Source organism: Cryptotermes secundus, unplaced genomic scaffold (genome assembly GCF_002891405.2).
Source record: "Cryptotermes secundus unplaced genomic scaffold, Csec_1.0 scaffold1256, whole genome shotgun sequence".
Taxonomy (NCBI): Eukaryota; Metazoa; Arthropoda; class Insecta; order Blattodea; family Kalotermitidae; genus Cryptotermes; species Cryptotermes secundus.
Window position 1 is genome coordinate 65,816 of NW_019726247.1, and position 20,278 is coordinate 86,093.

Below are 20,278 nucleotides of genomic sequence, written 5' to 3' on the forward strand. Positions count from 1 at the left end.
CTTGCAGATTTCTTATATTTTTTCTTCTACCCTGAAGATGGAGGCGATACGTTCCTCCGAAACGTCGGTTAACACCACATATACACGGTGCCAAATCCCAGAAGACTGCTTTCTTCAAAATAATAACATATTCATAAAGAATTCTGGAGACAAGAAAAGTCAAGTAGTTACTATAGGATTCTGACGATGGTTTATAACACACAGAGATATTGGGTTTTTGGACTTTATCCATCATCCTGGTTTTAAGATAACTAAGAAAAACACGACGTTTCGAAAACTGGATCTGTTTCCATCCTCAGGTGAGGGAAAACACCTATTCTGTTGGGTCCCTTAGAAAGAGCTAGCCTCAATCACTGGATGAAAAGCCAATCTTAAAAATGTTCATTTCCTGCCAAGATCATTTTAGCCTACTTTCCTTAAAAGAAAAACTAAAAGTTGGCTTATAAGATTACCATGTATGGGTGGCTGTGTCCCCAGTTAGCACTTTGGAACCAGTTGACTGACATTCACAAAACTCAGTATGATTGTTATATCACTGCAGGTTACTGCCATACCTTCAGGTTCTCTACCATCTAAAAACATGGTGAACTCTCAAGCTTATGAGGTGAGAGTGACGCTAGTTACAAGTACCTTAGGATCCTGAAATAATGTATGGTAACAGGTCTTGAAAATATGGGCAAGTTTCATTGTGATACTTTTACAGGCTACAAAATGATAACATGACAGCAATGCAAACATTTTCTTTAGCTTGTGGTTTGATGGCAATAATTAATGAATCACAGGAGCCAGGCATGTGAAATTTGGTATGGAAATAATCATAAACATACCTATACATCACGTATGAAATCATATTTGTATTTCAGCAATTATAAACATGGTGATTATGCAAAATTCTGAGGTTATGTATAATGTAACAATGTCAGTGAACAAGATCTGTACTTCAGTAATACAGTCTTCACAAGAATTAAATTAAATGGCAATAACAGTACAGAAACAGATCTACAGGGCTAGAAATCTATGTCTGTGGGCTTTATGTGTTGTGTTTGAACTCCATGTCACCTTCTTACAACACATATTGTAGTCATAAACACAGCAGAATCTTCGTACTGAATTTTCTCAGTTTCACACTTACATCTGAAGCACATGCAGATGTATTTTCATGTCTCATTACAGAAGGATGATAACATGTACAGTGCTGTTCTCATAAGCCAAACAAAGTACTATTTAAGATTTGAGGCTTTCACGGCGGTGACTATGAAGAAAGCAGTTTTCTGGGATTTGGCACCGTGTATATGTGGTGTTAACCGACGTTTCGGAGGAATGTATCGCCTATCACAGTCTGCTTTTACCGGTTCTCACGGTCTCTTCGCTTGCAGATTTCTTATATTTTTTTTTCTTCTACGCTGAAGATGGAGGCGATATGTTCCTCCGAAACGTCGGTTAACACCACATATACATGGTGCCAAATCCCAGAAAACTGCCTTCTTCAAAGTACTATTTAATTAAATTAAATCAGCCAAAGTTCTCTTGCACAAGACACATCACTAGTTTGAAAACTAAACCCAAAAACAATACATTACCACAGACACTTCTGAGTTCACTGGTATGCTGAACAAATTTTGTTCTGAAGTATCATCTGGCTTAGGAAGTGAAAGAAAATGTTTCAAATTATAAAATTTCATGAAGATATGCCTAAACGTTTTAACTACTGTCAATCATATATACTTGTCTAACTAACTTGTGCATAATTTTACACTTTATATAGGTTTTAACACAATGATAAAACCTGTTATTCTATTGAGATATTTGATAACAACATCATACAATACAGATCCATACTGAGATAACCAATTTAACAAGCAACTTAGTTTAGAGTTCTTATAGGATGCCTAATGATGACCTATACATAGGTTGAAATATGTAGCACAAGTTTTATGCATATAATAAGTGAGGTACAGATTAACATAGGGCACATGGTAGTGTAGTTGGTTGAGGCACTATGCTACAAGCTGGAAGGTCACAGAATCGAATCCTGATGAGGTGGATTTTTTCAATTGACCTAATCCTTCCAGCCACACTATGGCTCTGGGGTCGACTCAGCCTCTAACAGAAATGTGTATCAGGAATATTCCTGGGGGTAAAGGGCAGCCAGCACACAAGGCTGGCAACCTCACTGCCATCTGTGAGCCGACTGTCTAGAAAATGTGGGATCCTCAACATCTCACAACCCTATGGACCTTCATGGCCTGTTACAGGGATACCTTTACTTTACAGATTAACTTATGCTTGTCTTCACTTGAATATGATCCTGTGTTTGTTGTGTTGACTGTCACTTTCTTGGATAATATACCTTGCATCCCCAGCTGGTAAATTCTTAAAATCGTAGCTGATTTTTATTGAGATCAGTTTCATAAATTCTCTTCTGATGAAGAAAACAATAGGATAATCTATCTTTCCAGGAATACATGTAACAATTACTTTGTAAAGCAGGAAACAAAATTTATTTAAACAATTCTTTAAGCAAGCGATTAATTGAGTCAAACCAACAATCTACAGAGGTACTACTCACAGTGGATGATTGTCAGCAAACCACACTCCAATCCCTGCCCTAGCTCCAACTCTGCCATTGTTTTCACATGCTCCATCAGTGTACACATGCACATATCCGTTTTCATCAGTGTCAAATCCTGGAGAAGTATTGTTTTTTGAATTCTTTTCATCATCTGAATCAGGTGGTTCAACTATCAGAGTTTTTGAAGGTCCTGCTCCTTTATCAGATGCAATGTATTTTCTCTTGGCAGTTTTAGTGTCAGCACAGCCTTCTGTGCTATATGACCTGTGGGATACAGAACATGACAGGATTCAAGACACATCATCCAAGCCCTCAGAGACAGGTTCCTTCACCCTACACAGAAAGTCAAGTCTGCTACTAGAGAAAATTTCCAAAAACCATACATACACAAGGTCTCTAAAGAGGAAATATGCTCATATGATCTTTGCATTTATGTTACTTTACATACCTTTTAGCTGTGGTACTTGGCCCAACTGCCTCCAAGACTGAAGTGAGGTTCCTTTTGAAGGAAAGAGAATTACTTCCAGCACATGCTCCTTCTTCTGAATTTGTCTTGGTCTGTCCCTCTTCTGTTTCAAGCTCTCTGACTGCTTGCTTCAAGCTACTTATTTCAGCCTTAAGTTCTGTAATAGAATCTGTATAATGTTTTGCTAACTGTGAAAGACCGTCCTGTAGTACTTTTAACTCTTCAGTCATGTATCCCTCATCACCTGTCTTGTTGTTTGATCGTACATTAACTTTGGTATCAAATGTCTCAATACGTTCCTTGAATGTATCTATTTCAGTACGAAGTTCTTCCATAGAAACTTCAAACTTTTTCTGTAGAACTGACAAACGTTGTTTAAGTGCACTTGTTTTTAGTTGTAGAGATGACATGTTAGGAACCTCAGAAATCCCAGGTGCACTTTGCATTACATCGGTAGTATTCATTATCAACTGCTGTGACACATTTTCTCCACTTTTTTCCACATGTGTATGTTGTGTCTTATTTCCTAAATCACCTTCCCCGTATTTATTAACAAAATTAATTGCTTCTGTTTCCGTACTGAACTTATGGAACTTGGCATCACTAAACTTTAACACCTGTGCCTGGCATTCGGGCCTATAAAAAGATGCATTTCATTTCATTAACATACTGACAACTTTCATTTATTAACTGAAAAGCTCAGGGCAACAAAGTCCTATGCCATAGATAAAAAGTTTTCAGATAATATTTTAACTTGTAAATAAATTTGTAACTCATATTTTGGATTAGAAGTATAAAACAATTAATACAGTTTTAAGATCAGACTTTTAAGATTTAATTATGTAGTTATTAAAACCAGACTCTGTATATCTCACTTAAACAAGAAACCCACAAGAGCATCAACATTTGGCTATGGCTTAGCACCATGTTCCTACTGGGTCAAAGTACAAAGTAGAAATAACTAAAAATAAAAGGAACTTAGGATAACATAATTTTATTACTTGCTCAGCTTCTACACACACTTTCAATGACCTCTCAATTTTGCAATGGTTCTGTCAGTGCAACAGAAGTTACCACTCCACCTCCCTTGTACCAAGAACTCTTTTCTTTTCTTACACCCATACAGTTAGTTCTAGCAAGAGAAGGCCTCTTTCTTCAGTTTACAAAAACTCCACTTTTTTAAAATGACTCACAGTTATGAATTCACCATCTTAACAAACTCTTCATTATTGCCTTTACTAACCATAGTTGCAATGGCAGCATAAACTTCAACAAGTCGTACACATCCGTCACCTTCTTAGCATTTCAAGCAACTGCAACATTTACTTTCTAGCTTGACATCTGTAGGTCTTCCTCATTTCGGGCCATCATGATCATCTCAATTTCACTGCATATTTCTTCTGAGAACATGAATGTCTTATAAACAGTGAGAAGTCTTCCTGGGAAGTTTCAACCACAAAGCATCAATTCTTGTGTGTTATTCTTTAATATAATATATTTTCACTAACCAGATGTATGTGCATTTCAACTACAAGTTTTCTTGTATGGAAGACTTAACAGAACTGAATAAGTATGCAGTTCACTCACAGATGTTATTTAAATCCTTAAATGTGTCAAAAAGGCTTGCCTCACTGCCATTGAGCATGCTTCTGCACTTATTTTCATACATGCATGGTCAACCCAGCTGAAATTACACATGGAATAATACTCTTCCCTGCTGTCAACTCATGTAAAGCACATCCTTGTTTCTTCTTTCATTCTTGAATCATTACACTGCCAACATTTTTCTCTATCCATTTTCCCTTATTCTATGCAGGGGTACAGATATTTCCCCAAGTCATGTAAGGTAAAGGTAAAGTTGTCCATGCCATGAAGATGCATGGTAGAGTGGATGTATAGGTCCACATTTTCTTGACCTTGGCACTAGTTGGAAGTGAGTGGTCATGCACCGGCTGCTCTACCCCCGTGGAAAGAGCCCCATGTACACGCTGGATAGGAGGCTGGGTGGGCCCTATAGCCAGTTTGGATGACATGGAGAAGAGAAAATTCTTGACCCTACCAGGACTCAAACTCTGACCCCTCTGTCATCCAGCCCATAGCCAGTCACTACACCAACTGCGCTCTCCTGGTTCCTCCAAGTGATGTACTCCTGTTAATAAACATATACATCACTTTAAAGCAAGCAAACAGTAACTTCAATTAAAGTAATTTTGGTAAGAACAAAACAGTGCCAAGCCCATCTAGCTAAAAGTAAAATAAATTAATTTAATAAGCACTTCTCACTGAATGGATGATAATATCCCATAAAATATTATGCCGTTATCTAATGCAGTCCAAATAATTTATTTGCTCACAAAGTATCGCCTTATTTGGCATACATTGCCTGCAGCATTGAAGGTTGTGTCCAGTTCTAAACCATTATTAATGAAAGCTTGATGATGATGTACAAAAATCTTCTTTTTTTTTTCACTTGGAACATTCTTCTCCATTGATTGTCAAAGTACCACAAACATGTTCACTACATGACATGTTTAACTTCAAAATTTTCTTATAACTTTGGACTGATGCATCAGATCCGATCTTTATATAATTTCTTTATTAAAACTATCACAACACAACAATATTAAGGTCAGTGCCTAGTTTGGGTCTGCGACATGTTTCGGCTATTAATTGCCATCATCAGGCAAATACACGGCTAATATATATACACCACTGACCTGCAGTACTAATAAAATTGGATACAATAATATTAATTATATTAAAATACTTGACATAAAAATACAATAAATTGGATTATATAAAACAAAAGTTATAATATAAAACAAGAATAAAATTGTAAGATTTGAGTATTTCATGGCGGTGACTATGAAGAAAGCAGTCTTCTGGGATTTGGCACCATGTATATGTGGTGTTAACCGACGTTTCGGAGGAACGTATCGCCCCCATCTTCAGGGTAGAAGAAAAAGTATAAGAATTCTGCAAGCGACAACACAGTCTGCTTTACCGTTTCTCACGGTGNGGTTGTATATTATAACACAACAGGGTGCATGAAATGAAAATTATAAATGCTAGATCCCATCTTGTTAAATATCGCACAAAGAATCATCTTGATGCAGCCACTACATTCATGTGATCAAACACAACCATATCATTAAGTATGTGATGTAATCTGTAACGATTTGACAGAACTAATGTATGTTGCTAAAAGTGCTGCCAGAAAACTCTAGTTACTTCTCCACTTTCCTCAAATAAGGCAGTATAACACTTCATTACCCCTAGCTGTTTAATTATTTGCAAGTATATCTTTGTTCCTTACACTTAAAGTTTAAATCTTTACAAAATACATCAGATTAGGCTAATGCCAAATAAGATGATCTTCGAAACATAACACAAATAAGCAATCATAATTCAGTAATCCCCCAACATAAAACATAATAGACTAGGAACCATACAACAAAGTATGTTGTATCTCAATGCCAGCAACAACACATTCTTGTAGTGTATACTTTTCCCGGAATATGGCCCTGAAAACCACACCATGGACATAATGGCGAATCTGGTATGGCCACTAACATATTTTATGTAAAGTTGAAGTTTAATTTTAAAATTTTGGTTTGCTTTATTCAGTGCATTGAGAGTTGTGGGTAATCAATACAATTAGAGTGAATTTTAAAGTTCCATCAACTAACATCTAATAGGCAGAGGGGATAAATTTTTAAAGAAAAAAAAAAGTGATTACTGAATAACCTAACTGCAGTATAGTAAACTCCTTTCTGATACGTACTGAGGTAAGTGGTTGGCACAAGAAAATTATATCTGTATGAGTATCTTGTATATCTGAATTGGTTTGAAATATTTCCATCTGATCAACAACAAATAATAATAATAATGACAGTAAAATTCTGCTAGCTTGCAGGATGAATTTCCTCCTACATACTTTCCTTTTAATGTCTGCATTATTTCTAACAGTTTTCCTTTGGACACAACATTTTTTACTCTCTGTTGAATTTCCCACAAAAATGATTCCATGACATGACGAAATGGAAGTGAAGCAAACTAATCTTAAAGCTTCTATTTTCATGAGCAATGTGATTGCCCTCATAGCAAAGCATGATAAACTAAGTTTAGGGATAATATACTCAATATGTTTTCTTACAATTTAAGTTACTCTCAGTTTGAAGGTCAAGGAATTTAGTTATATCTACCTCTTCAGTTCTGTTAATATACCCTATAGTAAAAAGTAAAAAAAAAGTAAAGGTATCCCTGTAACAGGCCATGGAGGCCCAAAGGGTTGTAAGATGTTGAGGTTTCCACATTTTCTAGACAATCGGCTCATAGATGGTGGTAAGGTTGTCAGCCTTACATGCCAGCCACCCTTTACCCCCAAGAACATTCCAGGAATATTCCTGGTACTCATTTCTGTTAGAGGCTGACTCAACCCCAGGGCCATAGTGCAGCTGGAAGGATTAGGTAAATTGAAAAAAATCCAATGACCTCATCGGGATTCTGTCCCGTGACCTTCCAGCTTGTAGCATAGTCCCTCAACCAACTACTATTTAAATTAATAGAAGTAGAATAGAAGTAGTACAAAATTGCATGACATTTGTTTTATCAAAACTTAATGTAAGCAGCTTGGCTTTAAACCATTTTTTTGAGCTAGCAAAGCCATAATTCATGCAACTTTGGAAGAGTCAATTTCTGGATGTAAAATAATAATAGTATCATCAGCAGAGTATGGGTTCAGACTGTAAGTTCATGGCTGTGGGAAAATCATATACAGGGTGTCCCAGGAGGAATGTGCCATACTTCGGGAGGGTGTTCCTTATGTTAAAGTATGCCGATATAACCCAAAACACTTATGTCCAAAGTTGAACGGTTACGGAGATAATGGCCCGAGAAGTGTCAAACTTTGACCGGGGTTACACACTTGTTGATTACAAAATACATATTAAAACTGGCAGGAATATGTGGATTCTGTAATGTTAATAATGTACGTAACATCAAACCAACTTGTGAGTGACGGAAAGCCATAAAATTGAAGTACAAAATACTCGCTCGCCATGTCATAATTGTCCTTAGGTTTCCAAGCAGTATACATAACACATGACTGGCGAGCGATGNTGAAGGTATGATTTAAACCACTGCCCAACTATACCTTGAAATCCATAAAACATAATTCTAACAGTAGCATTTCATAATTTACACAATCAAATGCTTTAGCAAGATCACAAGATAGTATGGCTTCTTAATACTGATTCCCAATTTTCATCATGTAGGTGTGTTTTAAATTCTTTAACAGTGCCATTACTTGTAAGTCCAGTACCCTTCTTATAATTATGAAAATTGTGTATTTCTTATGATCAAAAATTGAATATCATGATAAAATATTTCATTCATCTCTGTTCATTCTGGTCCATCACACTAGTAAACTAAATTATAGAATAATAATTGTTAACACTGTCCAGTGTGATTCAATTTGTAGATATTATTGCCTTTACATGTTTCAGTCGGCTGACCATCAACATGTTGAGAAACTACTATTACAAATTTTGTAACACATAGAAGTTTTTATATTAAATTCTTAAACTGATATGGTTTGTGTCCTTGTGCCTCTTCTGTTAAAATGGAATAATGGGGTGTTATTCAGAGTATATATTTGTTACCATATATTCATCCCCAAGGATTTGATGAAGATGTTCATGTAATCCTCTACTATAACTAGAAGCAGTCCCTTCTTACAGTTCATTTTGTTAACCACAGGTTTTAGATTCTCCTTTTGCTTGAACTGAACAACTCCTGACATACTCAAAGCATCAAATTTGGTGCTCAGTTTCATACTAAAGTTTGAATCCTTGATCAAGCAATGATTTTTGTTCCTGTGTCGTGATTTCGCCTTAACTTCAGTCCGATATGTGGAGGAAGAGTTTTCAGCTTTCAAATCATGTTACAAAGCCAACTCCCATCACAGATCCAAATTAGTTTCCTTCGCTTTCCTACCTATCCTAGCCTATCTGCATGTCAAGCAGAACCATGGCTTACTTATATCTACACCACTATTGTGGTGTCAGCACACTCCCAATAGATAATTTTATTGACAATAATTGTCTTGAAAATAACCAGAAATCAATATTAAAAAAGAAGGAATTATAGGAAAACCCAAGTTAATACAATGTCAGTGATAAAACACAGATATCAAAAGACAGACATCAAGTGCAGCAAAGTTGTAACTCATTTCCTGTGAAGAAACAGTTCCACAGATACACCTGGATTATTCACTTCCGTGAGCTGTGGCCCCTTAAAAGCAAACCAGTCTTTGTCCGAATGTAAACTAAGACAACACACATACTTGTTATAGGAAGTTTGTTTGAAGATCAGTAATAATTTAATTGTAATTCCACGAATGAACTAACTAAACCAACCAACCACCCAACCAAGTAACTAACTCCATGGGGCTGAATTCTTCTTGAGAAGCCACTAGTTGCTCAGCTACTAAAGACTGTGCCAACATTTTATGGAACCCAAAGATTCATTACCATGTTCATAAATGCCTGCCAGTGGTCCCTAACCTAGACAGATGTATTTCTCTAATATCCATCTAAATATTATCCGCCCACTTACATGGATTCTTTGTAATGGTCTCTTTCCCACCAAAACTTTACACACATTAATTGTCAATAGACTAATTGTCAATAGATTGTCAATAGTGATTGATAGTGTAACGGACCAAAATGAAACAATTCAAAATATTTACACACATTCTTCTTTGACTCCATGCATGCTACATGCCCTACCCAGTTCACTGACTTCTTCGTTCTAATTATATTTGGCAAAGAGTAAATGTAATGAAGTCCCTCATTATGCAGTTTTCTTCAACCTCCTATTGTTGCATCTGTCTTCAGTCCAAATATTCTCCTCAGCACCCGGTTGTCAAATACCTTCAGTCCATGTTCTTCCTTCAATGTCAGAGACCAAGTTTAAGAACCATACAAAACTGTGTACAAAATTATAGTTTTGTATATTTTCATTTTTATGTTTCTGGACAGCAGACAAGAAGACAGAACGTTCTGAACCAAATGGTAGCAAGCATTACCAAAATTAAATCTGCTCTTAATTTCCTCAAGAAATAAATTTTGATTCCCTTTATGTCTGAACTTTGCCACATTTTCAGAAGATCTACTAGCTATCTTTGTGTTATAACTCTGTATTGCAGTCAGGTGGTGACATGAACATATACTTAGATCTCTCTGTGTTTACTTCCATACCATCTTCATTTCTATTATCAATTAGAGCTTCTGTGTTTTTCTTTGTGCTATTTATGTCATGACCCAACAGATCCATATCATTAGCACAGACCAAGAGCTGAAGTGTCCTATTCAATTACAGTGCCATCTGGTTTTCTTGGACCTTCCTAATGGCATATTCTAAAGCAATGGTGTTAAAGCAACTCCTTATTTTAGGCTATTCTAAACAAGTTTGCTGTGCATTTGTTAGTCGCTGTGTAATAGCGCTTTGAATGACTGATATTCCTCTGCTTCTATGCTGTCTTCTCAGCATGTCTTTCTGCTGTATCTTCCTCTTATATAACCTTGGGTCACACCTCACACAAAACATGTCCATTGCCTAATGACAGATGCCTGCTGTTGTCATGTATTGTTGTAGGCTTTACCTAGAATCTGTCTGCAGAAATATGTTAGCCGAGCCATTGCTCAGCAATGGATGGTTCCTAAGCTGTGACTGATGACTAGCATGTCAGAGGTGTGTTGTCACTAGGCAGTGCATGAACCAATGGGTGTTGGAGCTGCCGTGGTCTGCACTGATTGGCTAGCACTTGTTCAATGGTGGCTCCTGCACATGTATCAGACAAATGTTTACCTATATAAACTTTATTATAGGTTTCATTTAAAAGCCTAACTAGTTTCATGGTACTTCAAACTCATTTAGAACTTCATACAGTATTTCCCTTCTAACTGAATCATGGGTTTCTTTAAATCTACAAACAGCTGCTGTACTATCTCATTGTACTCCCATTTCTTTGTCCAGTAACTGATGAACAGAAAAATCTGCTAAGTAGTTGATCACTTATGTCAAAACACATACTGATGACCACAGTAATTTTGTCTATGTATGGACTTAACCTGAGAGCTGGGACAGAGCAATTGTTATAGTGACCGCCTACTGGCTGGATAACTGAGGGGTCAGTCTGAGACCCGTTAGGGTCAAGAATTTTCACTTCTCCATCTTGTCCAGACTGTCTCTGGGGCCCACCCAGCCTCATATTCAAGGGGTACCAGGGAATCATTCCTTAGCTGACCACCTACCTCAAACTAGTGCCAAAGTCAAGAAAACATGGGTCTATACATCAACTCCCCCATGTCTTCATGGCATAGTGCTTCATTAGTTAAGCAAAGGGCCAACTTTACCTTTTGTTTATGTACTTAACCCTGACAGATGGATATGGATAATAAGTATGAAGTTGACAATAGTCACATGAGTCAATAATCACTACATTCAGTTTTATTGCCCTTGTAAATTTGTACAATGAAAGGTTCCTTTTATTGCTGAGGCAATTCTTCCTTATTCAAAATAGCATTAATGAGTTTATGGACTTCAGAATGCAATGTTTTGCCTCATGCTTGAATGAGTTCTGCCAGAATCTTAACAATAGCTGGTGATTTATACCTTTTCAAATTTGCAATAGCAATTTCGATGTATTATTTAATTGTTCAATTTACAACTACACATCACATATTGAGTGAACTATATTTTAAGTCTGTCACCAGCTGGTTCAGTTCTGTATTAAACATTGGCACAGCAAAAATTATGTGAAAACATTTTTCCGCTTATGTTACCATATTCAATTTACTGGTTGAAAAATGAAGTATGTTCAACCATGGCAAATAAATAGTGATACTTTTTATTTTATATATTTCTGCCAATAACCAAAAAATGCACATATCTTTCCTAAGACGGCCAACTGCCAGTAGATTTATTTTGACCACTGTCATTTATATTTGAGAATTTGAGAATATTCATATCAAATTCATGGTCCCACTAACCCCAGGTTTCCCTCAGTTTCACCAGTAAAGCAGTAGACTACTTTAAAACAAACCACCACCCACTTTCTCCCCACATTTGGATTGTCAGGCATTCATATGTATGGGATCATCCCTATTTCAATGCCTTGATCCCAGAGAGGTTTTTCAGGACCGACAAATATCCAAATATTCCTCATACACTTGCTTGAATAACAAATAGTCAGAATCATGCACTGCAACCCAAACACACTGAAACCATCCACTGGAAGACAGAGCATGTGGGTGGATATTATTAAGCTTATCTCTGGCGAATAGTCTTTGAAGTGGAGATAAGTTGCTCAAGACTGCATCAGATGGTGGCCTTTATTAGTTGTGCTGACACTTTGGCCCCAGTTATAATTGTGGACAATTTCTTTACTTTAACTGAACTGGATTTGAGTGCACAATACGAGTATAACCGAACCCTTCGCGTAATACACAGCACCGTAAACAGCCATCAAATACGAAGGACATTTAAAACTAGCCCTCACTCAAATTGTTTTTAAAAAAACAGGGTGAATGATCAACATGAACTATCACGAAATAGCATTACCAGGTCTTGTAAATGCCTGGATTTCTTCCTTTAGCAACCGCGTACCATGACATTTCTTTTATAAACAAACAGCAACGAACAACACCAACTTTCATTCAACTGCTGCAGAGCACAATCCTACCCGCTCCTGCCTGATACAGCCACGGATGCAGCTGCTGTGTACACCACCTGTAAATAAATTCTGTAGCCACGGATCACTTAATCACTGTACTATGTCACCACGGATCATCACAGACCCCCAAATATGACACATTGTGACGGTTGTAAGGGTAGTCATATGGAATATCGACGTTAAAAATTTGTACAGAAAAATTCGGATTTGTCAAATAACTGATTAATGGAGTTCAAAATCAATTAACAGCCGGAAATTCTTTTTTTTTATCTTCCCTCCCCTTTCTTTGACGGGAAATTTCGACCGGTTGAGGGAGGGATGTATTTGCTGTTATACGTACATTACCTACACGGAGAGAGAAAAAGAGTTGTAGGTTTTTGAAATGGATTGAAGTGTGATGTGAATTTATATTGAAAGTTTTGTGGGTTAATGACTTGCAGAATTGCAGTTACATTACCACTGACTGTTACCAGGACCATCGTCCATGGAAAGGAAATTTCTTTAGTAAGCGCAGGTCTTATTTGTCTTGTAATGTTAGGGTATGGGTTATATACAGGTGTTTCACGACTTTAGGGCATAACTGCAGGAGGTGATTTCCTAGGTCTTTGTGATCAAAAAAGTTCATATAAACATGTGTCCGATTTTGGACAGTTACGGAGTTATGACCGTTTTTTCATTCCCGTACAAGCCCTCGTGTGAACCGCGTCTGTCAGCTGGCGGGTCGCTATTTTTCTAGCCAGCTACAGACAGAACTTTCTCGTTATCTCGACACTTGAGAGGTACCTAAGGCTGGGTGGGTTGGTATGTCCNGTGAACCGCGTCTGTCAGTTGGCGGGTCGCTATTTTTCTAGCCAGCTACAGACAGAACGTTCTTGTTTTCTCGACACTTGAGAGGTACCTAAGGCTGGGTGGGTTGGTATGTCCGGCGCGGTTCACAACCGAGCGGCAGCCTATGTTGCCGCCGGCGGTGGCATTTTCCAAAACCAGCTTTAAGCACCAATAAATTCAAATTAAAGGTAATTTCACGAAGTTAATTTTACATTCATACTTTAAATGTATCCTGTATTATGCTGGTTTATTATTTTGTTCCGTTTATTGTCAGTAATCGTTACCTTCTATTCTGAGTTTAAAATGGTCATAACTCCGTAACCGTCCAAAATCGGACACATGTTTATATGAACTTTTTTGATCACAAAGACCTAGGAAATCACCTCCTGCAGTTATGCCCTAAAGTCGTGAAACATTCTGTATACCTTATTGCGTTATGTAATGTTCTTTATTTGAAGAGCAGAGAACTTTACAACTTACAGATACTTTGATAGTTTTTATTGCTGGTTGAAAGCTTTGCCACGTGTACGGTTGATGCAGCACGTCTTTACGGTCAAGAAAAATAACAATAGATTGTCACTCATTGATAATATTGGATATTGCTGGCGACGATTTTGGAAATTGGTTTACTTTATTTCAAGAAAGTTTCACTGCATATTTTTTTTAATGAGGAATATATATGTATAAACGTAAAGCCACGTTGTTCTCCAGGAGCACTGTTACTAACTGATGCTATTTTATTATCTTTAATTAATTCATCAAACAAGCTGACACAACAAATCAGTCGCAATTACCCCCTTCATTTTTGGCTCACTTTAGTTGATCATTGGAACAAAACTGGAAAATTCTGTACACATTATTGGACTACCTGTATTTTTTAAAACACTTTTTGTGCACAGAATCATCATCAAATACAGTATTTCTTGTTTGATGTGCACTGCATTGAAAAATTTGTGAAATTATAATGTAATCAGGGTTGTAGTTTTGTCTTGTACCAATTTTTAGCATCATGATCCACTTTTGAAAAAACTGATAAAAGAAATATGTGAATTTTGTATATTAGCTGGTGTTACATTGGGCAGGTGTGCCAGAATGAAATTCATGTAGCAGCAGGATTTGGCATAACCCTCCCCCCTTACTTCTATTCCATTCATTCCATTCACTTATTGTATATTCCATAAATCCATATACATAAATATAGAACCAGTCACATAGTTAATATAGTATAATACAAATATAAATATATATGTACAATTTATAATCATTATAATAGATAAAGAAAAACATGTGTTAAATTTATATCAAAAAACAGTCTTACATCACTATACGTAAAATTATGCAAAATTAAAATTGTTTATGTTATTATCCTTATTTCTAGGCAAATTTGTTACTAAAGAATTCATCACATGTATAAAAAGAGCCTTGCAATAAAAATGTTGTCAACTGAATTTTAAAAATTTTCAAGTCATTAGACATAGATTATTGTAAGTTCAAGAGATCCAACGATGGATATAGAACATGTTATAAAATAACATAGAGCACAGAATACATACATAAATATTTCACAACTAGACAGTACAATGAATACAACAATAATAAAAATTATCTATTTAGATATTCATCCACAGTATAAAAAGAATGAGTATTCAAGAAATGCCCTAATACAACCTTAAACTTTTAAAAATTATTGGATGTGTTCTTGCTTTATTGATTATTTTTATACCCACATAATAAACTCCTTTTTGATAAATAGTTAAATTAGCTTGAGGTAAATACAAATCTTGTCTTTGTCTACCATCAATAGTATGAGAATCAATGTTTGATGGATAAAGAACTTTATTTTGCAATACAAATACTAACAGCAAAAAATATGTTGTGATGCAAGTGATAAAATATTTAACTCTTTAAATACGTTTCTACACGAAACTCTATTGCCGTATCCCAACATCGCTGTGATAGCCTTTTTTTTTTGGAGAAGAAAAATAGCAGACTATGTGATGAGTTTCCCCAAAATATGATAGCATGATAGAAGATCACCTTTAAAGCTGAAGTAGACATACATTCATATAATATTTCATATTTCTAATTACGTAGCAAGCCTTGCTTAATATTTTTTACAAGTAAATCAGTGTGATTCTTCCATGTTAAGGCACTATCAACTGTAACTTCCAAGAATGTAGTACTGAAGGTACTGTTGATATACTTATTATTATGATTTATTTTAAAAGTATCTGACATTATTGTCTTAGTTTTAAATTGAATAGAAAGTGTCCTATTAAAATTTAAAGATAATTTATCAGCTCTAAACCATCTATTTAAGATTTCAATTGTTATAAGAATATTCCTGCTAAGATCATTTATACTAGAATTTGAAAATAATATACTAGTATCATCAGCAAAAATTATAGGTATAGAAAATTTATTTAATATTTTAGGCAAGTCATTTATATATATAAGAGAAACAACAAATATCCTAATACAGACCCTTGTGGCACTCCCAGTCTAACACTAAGTCAATCTGAGGATAATGTATTCACATCACTTATCTTTTACTTAAATAAGATTCATAAAGTGCATGATCTTTCCCAGTAATAGCATAACATTTAAGTTTGGACAGCAAGACCAAAGGCTTTCTCCAGATCACAAAAACACCTGCCACTAATTGTTTGTTGTTCATATAATTTAAAATCTCTGTAGTCAATTTGTAAATTGGATTGACTGTTTTTAATCCTTTCCTAAATTCATATTGTTCATTACTTAGGATAATCCTTCCGGCCGCACTATGGCCCTGGGGTTCACTCAGCCGCTAACAGAAATGAGTACCAGGAATTAAATAAATAATTTTCCTGGGGAGTAAGGCTGACAAACTTACAGCCATCTTTGAGCCGATTGTCTAGATAATGTAGGACCCTCAACGTCTCACAACTCTGTGGGCCTTCATGGCCTGTTACAGGGACAGCTTTACTTTTTAGTTTACTTAGGATAATATACTTATTAAGATGTTCTAAAATTCTTGTAAATATTATAGAGAAAAATGCTAAAAGTGATATAGGTCTAAAATTAGATAATCCCATATATCACCATTCTTATACAAAGGTTTTATTATTGCATATTTTAGTCCATCAGGAAAAACTCCTCCCTTTAACATTTTATTGCGTATATAGTTTATCGGTGAAATTATAAATGGCGAACTTATTTTTAAAATAATGGGTGATATCTCATCATATCCATACGAGTTTTTTAATTTAAGAAATTTTATTATATTCTCTGTTTCTTTATTTGTAGAACATTTGTAGTTTACATTTGGGTATGGATTTATAAAAGCTTGATCCATATAATATATATGATTTTCTTCATTTTTTTGACTCATTCATAGGTATGGAATTGTTGGCTTGTTTTTTTTCTGTAACATTGGAAATATATTTATTAAACTCTCCTAAAATATCTTATTGATTATTTAGTATCTTACCATCAATTTTTACTGTATTTATTTCTATCCTACTTGTATTCCTACCTACTTCTTTCTTTATAATACCCCAAGTAGTTTTATTTTACTGTGGGAGTGTAGGATACATTTATCATCCTCCATTATTTTTGCCTTTTCTATAACATCACTCAGTATTTTAGAATAGTTTCTGTAATAAATTCTAAAATTAGGATTCTTATTATTCCTTAATTAATTGTAGATTTCTTGTTTATGTTTACAGGATTTCTTTATTCTTGGTGTGATCCACGAATTATTCTTTTGGATACATTTTTTCTGAATTAAAGGGAAACTGAAATAATAAGTTCTCAAAATATATTTAAGAATAAATTGAAACCCTTGTTAACGTCATTTTCATCAAAGACTGATTCCCATGTTTCGTGGCTTAATTGTAATTGAAAATTTGCAATGGTATCATTATTTATCATCCGTTTCATGTAAGTATATTTTTGTTGTCCCTGATTCTGTACTTTATGTCATATTAACACCTGGGCATCATGATCTGATAGACCGTTTATAAATGGATATATATCATATTTACCAGTTCTTGTTGTATCAATAAAAATAAAGTAAAGCTGTCCCTGTACCAGGCCGTGAAGGCCCATAGGTTTGTGAGATGTTGAGGGTCCCACATTATCTAGACAATCGGCTCAAAGATGGCGGGAAGGTTGTCAGCCTTACGCGCCGGCTGCACTTTACTCCCCAGGAAAATTATTTAATTCCTGGTACTCATTTCTGTTAGAGGCTGAGTCTACCCCAGGACCATAGTGCGACTGGAAGGATTAAGTCAACTGAAAAGAATCCAATGACCTCATCGTGATTTGAACCCGCGATCTTCCGGCTTGAAAATTATTAATTATAGTACTTGTGGACATGCCCACTCTAGTGGGAAATGTTACAATACTAATAAGATTATAAGAATACAAAATAGCATCTAATTGCTTTTTTCTATTATCATTATCATGTAAGTAATTTACATTTATATCACCACATATAATTATATTATAATTCTCACGGTATAGTTTGACGCTGATCATTCTGAGCCCTTATTTATTTGGATAATTATAGATAACCATGAAATTTATTTCTAATTAATTCTCGGTAATTTTAATTTCAAAAGTCTTATGTTTCGATATTACTGGAAATGTATTGTGATCTTTAATATCGTATTTCATTATCTGGGACTTGCAATACGGTGTTTATGTTGAAATTTCTAGATTCTGGCAGGACCAAGGAGTCCGGAGTTCTGACATTTACGAGCAGTCATAAATTTAGCTCGGGTACAGGGAACCGGACGCGCCTAAAGGGAAGGTCAATGAGAAGGACAGGTCAGAACTTGTTACAGTTGCCTGTGAATGTGGGCCAGTATGATTGAGTTGCCTCGTTCAAACTTCCCTACGGAAGATGGAATGAAATGTATATGTCCACACCATGGAGAATTCGAATTCTTTCGAATTCCCGGCGTGGGGTGTGCAAGCCATTCCAGAAAATGGAGAATTTCACCATATTCCGAAGTGAACGGACGTGACCCTTGCACGCTCCGAGGCCTAGCTTGCATCGTGTAACGCTATAGCTTAAAGCATAAGGATACATAAAATTAACAGTGGTTTGGAGAACAAAAAGGTGAATAAACGTCAATTGGATCAACTCCCAGAATACCGCTCGCTTCGGCATCGCTACCCTGAGACTCATGCAAACCTACCTAACTAGTTTCCCGTACCTATACCGATCTTCCTTAGTTCGATCTGTGAGGACAACTTGCAGTGGCCATCATACACTCTCCTAAGGTGGAAACAGGTGTAGCAGGGATAGCACCATTCCGACTGAGCTGAAATTCAAACAAAGGCGGGTTGGAAAAGAGCGGTGTTAAGATTATGTAAAATCATACCTAGTTTGTCCAAAAAAATTACAAAATTACCCGATGGAGACCAATAAATAGTCAATATACAAAATTTTTTCTCTCCTAGTGAATTCATAGGCAATGAATTCCACATACCTCAATATCTTTTTCAGTGGTGAATTCTTCTAAATTTATGGTGTTATATTTTAATTTGCTATGTACAAATATGTTTATCCCTCCTTTTTGGAATAATTTCCTACAATATTTTGCACCCAGTGTATAATCACTCCAACAAGTCAATTGAAGTTCAGAATCTTTTAAATGGTGTTCAGACATACATATAATAGTTGGTGGATCATGGGATAAATGACAATAAAATCCACTTAGTTTATTTCTTAATCCTCTGAGACTTTGATGAAAAACTTTCAGTGATGTATTTGATATGATCTGATTTTCCATGAGCCCATCACCCATAAAAAATCTTTATTCCTGTTTGCCGGGTTTCTTTCTTGTCTCTTTGATACTCTAACTTCCTCATTAGCAATTTCACTATTTTTCTCATTTACAAGATTTTTTACCTCTCCCTGATTTAAAACTTCATAAACGTCTTCCCATTTTAACATAATGGGAGGCTCTTTATGCTTTTTTTTGTTGCTAGTGGGGTGGGACTAAGTCCCTTGTACTGCGGCCATGTCTGGCCTATTGTACCAGTCCCAGATGACAGGTGAGGGTGACTGTGGAGCAATTGGTGGAATGAAGATTGGCAGGGGAAACCGAAATACCGGAGAAAACCTGCCCCAGCAGCACTTTGTCCACCACAAATCCCACTTGACCAGACCCGGGATCGAACCCGGGCCGCCGTGGTGGGAAGCCAGTAACTAACCGCTTGAGCTATTGAATACCTCATTTTCCTTATTTACACAGGAAGATACTTGTAAATCATGTCTATGAGGAACAGTTACAATAAATATATTAGTATTCTGTGTAGCTGATACAAGTTTGATCACAGTCCTTTTCGTAGTTTCAAGAATGAAGAAAAAAAAACGTTACCTCAAATTATGCATTAATTTTCTTCACTTGAATGCATAACAAAACCAGCCTAAGGAATTTGATTGAAGTTATATTGTAGATTATATATATATACATATATACATATATATATATATATATCTGCTTGTACAAGCAGCAAAGCCCAATGCATGTGACAGTGATTGGATTTTCTTATTAGAATTGCAGAAGAAGGGGTTCAGGGACTTCAGATACTGACTAGAACGTAGAGAACGAAAATACTTCTTCATGGGTCATGCCATGTCTCAGGTGGTTGGGTAGGCGCCGGCTTCCCATCGTGG

General features: G+C 35.9%; 1 protein-coding gene across 8 annotated transcripts in view; it reads right to left on the reverse strand.

Moving 5' to 3' along the window:
- The window catches only part of LOC111864133 (ribonuclease H1), a 23,996-nt gene extending 5,174 nt beyond the window's left edge, over nt 1–18,822 (reverse strand). Inside the window, exons 1-5 of one of the 8 annotated variants that reach the window (XM_023851171.2) lie at nt 12,666–12,750; nt 10,705–10,883; nt 5,098–5,187; nt 3,021–3,674; nt 2,570–2,836 (exon numbers count right to left, since the gene is read on the reverse strand). In XM_023851171.2, coding sequence (XP_023706939.1) covers nt 2,570–2,836; nt 3,021–3,674; nt 5,098–5,135 — 959 coding nt within the window. In that variant the 5' untranslated portion in view covers nt 5,136–5,187; nt 10,705–10,883; nt 12,666–12,750. Of the gene's footprint in view, nt 1–2,569; nt 2,837–3,020; nt 3,675–4,281; nt 4,954–5,097; nt 5,188–10,704; nt 10,884–12,665; nt 12,832–18,791 lie in introns of those variants that run through there. The other 7 variants (XM_023851172.2, XM_023851173.2, XM_023851170.2 and 4 more) reach the window with 7 other exon arrangements.
- Nucleotides 18,823–20,278: the final 1,456 nt, after the last annotated feature.